Source organism: Chrysoperla carnea, chromosome 2, assembly GCF_905475395.1.
Source record: "Chrysoperla carnea chromosome 2, inChrCarn1.1, whole genome shotgun sequence".
Classification (NCBI taxonomy): domain Eukaryota; kingdom Metazoa; phylum Arthropoda; class Insecta; order Neuroptera; family Chrysopidae; genus Chrysoperla; species Chrysoperla carnea.
In genome coordinates, this window is record NC_058338.1 from 6,175,011 (window position 1) to 6,184,697 (window position 9,687).

Below are 9,687 nucleotides of genomic sequence, written 5' to 3' on the forward strand. Positions count from 1 at the left end.
CGCATATATTATTTTCTTAAAAGTTAAATTAAGTTAAAGCTCACAAATAAACATATCATTCACAACACGCAAAATGAAAATAGTATAAATTTAAATAAATAATAACCCTTTTGTTTTCATATCATTCCTTGATTTAATATAATTTTAATAATAGAAATCAAAAAATAAAATTAAAATTCGTAAACTAGTCTAAATTATTATAAAAATATATTAATTAAATTTTAAAATAAATGCCATCTCAATGTTGTCTCAGATCTCACATATAAATAATATTGATTCTTGTGGGTGTATCTCACTAAGCTATAATGAACAGGTTGTATCTTTTATAATTGTATATAGAAAATAACAAAAATTTTCTTATCAGCAATGGTGAAAATAGATTATTACATGAATCTACCTTTTTGAGAAATAATTTCGATCCAAGTTGTTTTACGATAATTTCTCGGACTAAGTGTTTCATGATTTTTAGGTCAGCTTAGTAGGGAATAAAATATTTTTCATTCATACTAATTATTCATTTCTAGTAGTTTTTATCTGAACAATATATTATAATTACTATTCAACATCGTTGTTATTTCACATGTGACAACTTTTGTTCGAATTTGTTTAATCTTAAACCGTTCTTAAAATAAATTTAGGGTCCCCTAATAAGATGGAAGTGTTATGTATTTAAAATAAAACAATCATTTGAAATCGGAGAGTACAGTACGCCTTTACACTTATTTTTTTTGATTTCAATATTTCAAAGTAAAATGTATTTTTGTAGATGTAGATGGAAATAAAACAAAATAGAAGATGAAATAGAGAACGGTTTTTGTATTATTAGATTTAAATTTTTAATATATTTTTACATACAAATAAAAAGAGTGTTAACAGCATGGGATAGAGATAAGAAAATGGAATGAAAGACTAAAAGAATCGAAAATATATATTTTGTTTTCAATTTTTTTTTAATCATGAAATAATTCTATGTTTCGAAGATATCTATTTTGAGCATTCATGAATTCATTTCGAATACCTGTATGTATGTACAAAAGTATCTGCCATAACTTAAAAATCAAGGCCCTCGGTTTTTATTTTTTCTAGTATATAGCAATATCAAAAGTTTTTTTATTTTCAATACTTTGAAATATGAAATATTGATTGCTAGCTTGATACCGACCCGTTTCACTGAGCCCAAAAGTAAAAAAAAGTTCCCCAGGTTTTAGCTAATTTAAGGTGATTGTAAACCTTTAGTATTGTAAAAAAAGTTTTGGTTTATTGCACGGTACATACATATAAACCAAATACATGCTTTATAGTCAATTAATATGTTATTTTTAGCTTTACAATACCACACATCTACAAAAATATATAATATATTGTTTACATGTGCTGCTTATAAATTTGATAATATAGATATCTCTCTTCAATCATCAATACTCTAACTATAGTCGTCTCTGTTCATCAAATGAAGGATCTTCGATGAACTCATAATTAAATTAAAATTTTGTTTTTATATCATCGACAACCTTATATTTTTATGGTATTATTATAAATTACAAGATTGTCTAAATATTTTAGATAGTTTTTTATCACACTCTTTAGATTTTTTGATATAGAAATATCCAATTGAAAAGAATAACCTATATGATTCATCATTTTATGAGCGTTTCTTCATCTTAAATGCAATACATTGTATCTATTTCATATATTCAGAGTATTAAAAAGTTATTCATGAATGACACTGTATATGACGGTACTAATCGTATGACCTTAAAATTGCGAAACATGTACATGTTTCGAACAGAAATTTAATTAAAATTTTATCAAAATTCAAATGTAAGCAAAAAAAATTTATACAGAAGTTGTTTGAAATTCAACTTTGACATAAGATTTTGATAGGAGTCAAAAAAAAATTAGGTTATCTTTATTCACTTCTAAAATGCATTATATTGTACAGAGTGTTTTAGGAATAATGATCAACTATCAAAAAACTCTTCTTAACATTTTTATTTTCAAAAAAGCCATCTTTCTGAATATAAACAGTTCTTCGAAACAATATCGATAATAAAAGGAAGTAAACAGTTTTGCCAATCATTTTAAAACCACATAATTAAAAACTATAAAGTTATTTTTCATTGATATCAAATAAACAATAAGTAATTCTTACTATTTAGATAATATTACTAAATAAAATATAATATTAACAAGTGAAAACAAACAATTGACTGAGTTAATTGTTGAAATACCATGTATAGGCAGTGTTGATAACTTTGTCACATTTCACATACATACATATCTGACATATTTAACTGATATTCTCATATAATGCACAAGTGTTGATGCGCAATCGTTTGTTTTTTTTAACGTCATGTAAATAACAAAAGATATTCACTTTGATATTCCTATATTAATACATACTATAAAATTTGTACCTAATTAACGCCCTCGTGGGTAAACAGTGATGTTTACAAAAAAATGTTTCAAACAAAAGTTGTTTATTTTTTTGTAAGGAACATTTTTTACATTTAAACTTTTATTCTATCTCTAACGGTTTACAAGATGGGTACTACGGACCCATGACCCAATTGACCCATGTTGCTCATTTACGAACTTGACCTCACTTTTTACGTCCTAAGCACGCTGTAAAAATTTCAGCTTGATATCTCTTTTCGTTTTTGAGTAATCGTGACCACAGACGGACGGCCGGACGGCCGGACGGACGGACAACCGGAAATGGATTAATTAGGTGATTTTATGAACACCTATACCAATTTTTTTTTTGTGGCATCAATATTTTTAGGCGTTACAAACTTGGGACTAAACTTATAATACTATGTATATTTCATATATACATGGTATAATAAATATAATATAATATAATAAATAATAATAATAATAATTAGTCATCGCATCGCATCGATTGATTGTCTTTGTCTTGTACTGATTGAGTACTAGTCCAAGCAAATAAGACATTTGGTTACTAAAATTTTAAGCAATGTTTCAACGCAAAATTGTATCACACCATCTTATTTTTATTTTGTGTTAGTGTTTAAAAGTTGAAGGGTATCAATTTCAAATCCCTATATATTATAAATGTGAAAGTAAGCATGTTTGTTTGTTTGTTTGTTTGTTACGCTAAAACTAGCAAATGGTTTTTAATGAAACTGTACAGCAATTAGGCTGATAAATCAGAATAACACATGAACTATAATTTATAAAGATATATTAAAAAAATAAAAGAATTTAATTTAATTTGACATTTACCATTTTTTAAATTTTTACAGAAATCTTTAATTTATGGTTCAAAATTATGATTATAGATGGAGCAGATCTATGAACCATCATTTTGAACCGTAAATTAAACAGTTCTGTAAAAATATAAAATAGTAAATGCCAAACAAATCATGGCCAACTATTCTGATATACTCAATGAATTATGACTATTTTATATTTAACAAAATTGAAAACTGTGTATATCAAGAGAAGGTGGAAGCTATAAAGCGGTGGTTTTTACTTTTTAGCCCAGTGAAGTGGGCGGGTATCAATTTATTTCTTAGTTCCATAAATTCTGAATAGATGGCGATGAAAGCTACACAATTACTAAATTAATCAACACAATATAATTACTTTTATATTAATTGATTCTATTCTGAGCCACAGCAACGCGTGGCCTGACTAGCTAGTTTATATATAAATATATATAATTTTAATAAATAAAATCTTTTTTATAAATTAAAACCTTCAGAATTAAAAAAAAATTAATACTAATTTGCTAATTTGCTTGGACTATATGGACGTACTGATATGATGTCTAGTTTTATTTATGTATGTGACACACACAAAAGGTAACAAGACTATGTGTTCACCTTTTATACGGAACTTACCTTGAATCATGTTAACCGTTTTCAAAATTAAATGTACATGTATTTTGTTTTGTCGCTATTTGTTTTCAATTACCCAGGAAATTATAATATAATCAATCCTTTAACCCGTTAAGGTACACCGGGTTTTTTAGAACGACATTATGTTGTTAGAAACATTGAAAATTAAGTATTGCTTTCAGGGATTCCGACGAAAGTTGAAAGTAGACGTTATCAAATTTATCTCGTCTATCGCCCACTTCAATCAAATTATTTTTCAACGTCCTCAAAGTGTGTTTAATCAGTCTTATCCTATACACATTAGCCTTGCTCCACTTACCGACCCTCTGTAGGTTCTTAGCGTCCAAGAGGGTGGCGTTATTGCCTACTTTGAGAAAAACTGGTTTAAGGGCTCGTAGTTTCTCTTGAAAAAATGTCAGCAAGGAAAATTAAAGCATTTGTGTATTTCAAACATTGATATGCTCATTATTTTTCAGTGATTCATTTTCAAAGAGGACCCATCGGTTAAGATACTAGGGGACCAATTGTGAAACTTATTTTCAATTTATAATCGCTAATTTTTAGAATTTCCTTGGCTACAACACAATTTCTGCGTTTTGGCTAACAATAATAAAAAAAGATAGTAATTGAGAATCCTTCACAATTCACAATTAAAATTTTTCTAAATCATAAATAAATTTTTAATAAAATACTGACTTAGGAATGTTATATTCAAAAACTAGCTTAGTAACATTTTTTTTTTTGTACTAGATCAACTCCAACTTTCTTTTTAACGACCATTCGATTTTATTTTCAACTTTTTCATTTTCTCTTTCAATTATAAAATAGGGATTATCTTTCAAAATTACTTAAATTTAAAATAACTTATCTCAAATTACACTTTCACAAAATTCTTGATTTTGTGGAGCGTAGGATAAAATCTAAATGCACGCCTTTGACGAACATACAAGATAAGTTAAAGCATCCTTTAAATGCTGTGTATACAAGGAATTTTTTTATTTAGAGCTTCACATCTTTGAGTTGGCAACACTCTTTTGTTTGAACCGATTTGACAGCAAATAGTGGCTTTGTGTTTAGTTTGGTATATTTTTTATTAACTTCACGTAAAGTCACTTGTCTACGCCGATAAACCAGAAACGGTTGAATTACTTGAAAAGCAGCATTCGCCGAGTTATTGGCAAAATACAACCGCAAATGCTGCGAAAAGTATGTCAAAATTGGACAAACAGATTGCGCCATCTACGCGGCAGCCACGGCGACCACATTATCAAAATCATATTCAAATTAAATTTAACCTCTAAAAAGCACCCGTTCTAACCTAATCGGTGCTTAAAAATAAAATGAAACAAGTCTAAAATTGTTCAGAGATTTCATCGGACCGTTAATCTTATTACAAAATCTTATTTACGTTTCCCACACCCCAGAGCTATAGTCCTTCAAGATTGCAGTCTTAAATAAGCCCCAATTTGATTTAATAGAATGTTGTTACTCAAACCCTCGCCTTCGGGTGACAAACTGTACAAGGAAGGTACAGAGGGTCCCTGGGTTTTGGTACCATTTTTAGCCTACCACTCTGACCGGTCTCACCTTTGGGAAACACGGTGTTCTCAAGAAGAGAACAGATGATTCCTTGGACCAGATGCTAGAGGCCCATTTGTTATTATTACTCAAACAACGTCTGATTGTAGGTGACTGAAGAACATGAAAACGTGCGAGGTACTCTTGACCTAGACAAGTCAAGCTTAGAAGAATTACCTTCCAGGATTTGAATAAACCTGGGGAAATACGATTATGAATATCCAGATCATCATACTAGGCTAAATATCAAATGAAAACCCTAAATACCAAAATTGTAGAAAGAATTATCTTCCAGAGTCCAGATTTTCTGTAGACAAAGGAAGAAGGGATTGAGATGTACTCGTTAACATACAGGACACATTAAAGGAATATTTTATTGGGTTTTATTTTGGCACTGGGTCTTAGATCTTTCTATTTATTCGACTAATATCTATTTAAAGCCAAGCACTTTTATCCGGACACGTCTCACTTTCAGGAGACAATTTCTTCTCAAGAAGAGCACAGAGATCTTCCTGGTCTAGATGCTAGAGACCCATTTGTGGTACCCCTCATATATATTATTATTTGTAGGTTAGCAAACCATTTTTCAATTTGGGCTAAAAAACTTTCAATCTGGTACTTTCAGAATTTGAATTTTTAACATCAAGATTTTCCAGATTACTCGCAATCTTTATAAGAGATTTGAATTTAAAATACTTCATAAAACTTCAAAAAATTCACAGAATAAAATAGAATTATAGCATATGGGTGTACATAAAATCCCACAACTTATAAAGCCCATTAAACCATCCCAAAAATTGATCCAATAAGCATAGAACATATCCACAAACGAGTAAACAATAATCAGTTTGTGATAAGCAAAATTATCCCCTAAAAATCCCTTAAATAGCTTTACGATATCTCATCTATTTCTATATCGTAAAAACAATAAATATGATTTGTAGAAAAACTTACCTTGGTACCGGTGGCAGCCCGAATTTTCGCTCCAGTCACATGATCAGCAGGAATGCTTTCGGGTACAGTCTGGAGTGTAGTGCGCATGGCGCCTGACATAATGTGATATTGTTAAGCAAACTTGTTCCCCGTTGGGTGATACGCTAGCTACGTCTAGCGATGATCTTAACTATATCTAATAACAAGTCAAAACCGAGTGTGGCGTGTGGGATAACACCACTTTAGAGCTTGGACCACGTCTAATAATACTCTTTTTCATCACCTAAAACAATAATTTTTATCATTAAATATAAATATATCATAAAATTCATGCAAAAATTAATTTTAATGAATTGAACTGAATTCAAGGAATTAACTCTTGACAAAACTTATCACTAATAGCTCGTTTTGTAGTTAGGTTAGGTTAGGTTAGAGTGGATGTCCTGGGGTGGGACACACTTATACCATAGGGTCCGTTGTGATACCGTAAATGAGTTGGCTCAAGTAAGTCCATCTCCTCATGACAAGAACTGGGCAGTGACAGAGAAGATGAGACATAGTCACCTCCCCGTCATCACTGTGACAGCTCCTGCAGTAGTCGTAATACACTACCAGACCTACGCGTCCAGCATTCTTGCCGCCCAGCCAGTGTCTTGTGATACCCGCAACAACTTTACGAACAGAGACCCTTGGAAGTGATATGAGAACTTCGGCCTTTTGTTTTTGCCTTAACAAAACCTCTTTATCCTGTATATTCCAGAAGCCTTTTGTTTTTGCCTTAACAAAACTTCTGACAAACAATAAATCAAATGCCCCCAGGACTGTTCAAATATCAAAGCAAATTGGTCACGAGATATCTGTCCTATGACTAGCATAGTCGAAGATCTCGAACTGTTTGTCAGACCTCTAACAGATTGATTTTTGATCGAAATCTTCGAAATTAAAGTTAGGTCTATTTTTGACAATGAACAAGAATAATTTACATATGATAAGGGTTTCATCTCAGAAACTCTTCTTAACTTAGATTCGAGCCCTATATCGGGCGTAGACTGAGAAAAATCAATCTGTTATTGACATCCTTAAACGTCTTTAGCACTGAAATTAGCCATAGAAGTTTAAATCCATGATATTTAAATATTCAGAATCTTTTTAATGTTAGAAATTTTTATAAAATATTGTATTTTGTTCCAGAATTAATTTTTATTAAAATATTTGATCCTAAAAGCATATATCAAGGCTTAGTATACAAAAAGCTTATTTTATAAATGTAATCATGTGCTGAATACTCCAAAATCCTTCGTTATACCAAAGTTACTCTCTCATATTCAAGGATTTTCAATTATTTTTACAAGCCTTGTATACATGCCTGCATTCAAGGATCTCTACTTCATGTGTTTCTACACAAACAAAATCGATCTAAGATCCTAAGCTCGTCTAAAAACAAATTCACAAATTAACACTGCTTGAAGCTTTTTATGCTGGAATACAAAATCAGAGAACCTTAAGTATGGTTGCCCTTTGATGGGTATTTATGGATTATTCTACACAATTCAAACATATCAACATTAACAATCTCTCCAAATTAAGAAATAATCAAAAATTTATTTTCCAAATACAAATATTTCAAAAAAACAGAACGGTTCAATTTATATGAAATGTACTATAATAACAAAAATATTTTAATGAAATATCCTACGCATAAATTGCAAAGTAAACCGATAATTTTAATAGAATTTTATTAAATTCGTTTACCCCCAAAAATTATTTCAGAAAACTTAACTTCTTTCAAAATTTATTTTAAGGTTATACAAATTACTTTTATTTAAAAAAAAATAAAAATTCTGAAATCAAATCTTAATTTCAAAATAGAATTACTAATTTAATGGGTTAAGATTAAAGACTTTTTGGCATAAACACGCCCAAACGATAAATAATTACGATTAGAAATCTTCGAATCGGAAGCAATACTTAAATTAAAGCATGCCAAAATTAAGTAATATGTAAAAAAAATCTATATTTGGATTGAAACTTTTATTATTTTTTTTCCTGCAAAACTAAAGTTAACAATACGTACAAATACTTCTTGAGCAGAATTCGTAAAAAAAATTAACTCACAAAATCACCAGAAGACAAAATATAAAAACAAACGAATTATCACACTAAAATCAAAGAAAGAAAAAAACTTAAGTTTAACAACATTTGATTGCAGCCCTACGCCTTTCAATGCTTTATAAGGACACATAAATTTCATTTCATTTTGAACAATTTAACACTACAATATTTACAAAAACCATACGAAAATCAATATGAGAAAATCTATTTTGTGGAAATTAATTTCAAAACAGATTCATCATTTCAAAAATACTGTTTGATTTTTTGGAAGAGAAATTTTTTTTGCAGAGAAAGCTGATTGACGTATACACGCAAACAAAACTAAATTTATATTCAATTTTATGAAGCACACATGTTGAACAAAATACAATAATTTTACGAAAATTTCATAAACATTTTAACACAATAAAATTTTACTTGTATTTACTGACCCATTTAGTATGCCTTCAAAATGAAAATTTTATTGAAAACCGTACATACACATTTTATATTTAACTTAACATTTTCCAAAATGGCTGAAACTGACTTCTAGCAGCGAGTAATACGTAAGGTATTATCAACGACATACGTCTTACACCAAACCACAAATATTATATTCAAAATTCACTTTTTAAGATGAAATTTTTTTTCAAAACTGAGTAAATGTAAATAAAATTTTCAAATCATAACTTATTTACATATATTGGCTTTATATTTTCTTTTTTTACAAAGTTTATTTTAAATTAAACACTACTGAGTATTTATTGTTTACCTCTATATACAGAATATAACATTGTATAATATGTAATACATTACCTCCATATAGATAACACCCATGTCCACATAATGTATAAATTGAATTTTCAAAGGTATAAATTTATCAATGTCAAAATTAAAATTAAAATTATCTGAGGAAATTACCTTTGAAAAGTTACAAGTAGTACAAACATTTCTATAAATTCATTACGAAAAATACGTGGACTCAAAGATAAACAAATAATCAATAATGTTTTGATTGTTAGTTTTATTGCGTTTATTTATAATTAACAAAATTATGATTGTTATAAAAAATTATGAAAAATGACAGTTCTAAACCGGGAAAATCTATCATTTAAAATTGCTAACTTAAATTTTGCAACTTTAAAAAAAAAACCATAGAATAAAAGTTTAAGATAATAAAATTTTAAATTATATAGACACCTAAGAGCCTACCATAAGT

At 29.0% G+C, this 9,687-nt stretch overlaps 1 protein-coding gene across 7 annotated transcripts in view; it reads right to left on the reverse strand.

Moving 5' to 3' along the window:
- The window catches only part of LOC123292321 (serine/threonine-protein kinase MARK2-like), a 109,114-nt gene extending 100,067 nt beyond the window's left edge, over positions 1 to 9,047 (reverse strand). For all 7 annotated transcript variants that reach the window (XM_044872937.1, XM_044872943.1, XM_044872934.1 and 4 more), the window contains exons 1-2: positions 8,921 to 9,047; positions 6,399 to 6,660 (exon numbers count right to left, since the gene is read on the reverse strand). In XM_044872937.1, coding sequence (XP_044728872.1) covers positions 6,399 to 6,497 — 99 coding nt within the window. In that variant the 5' untranslated portion in view covers positions 6,498 to 6,660; positions 8,921 to 9,047. The remainder of the gene's footprint in view (positions 1 to 6,398; positions 6,661 to 8,920) is intronic.
- Between the last annotated feature and the right edge of the window lie 640 nt (positions 9,048 to 9,687).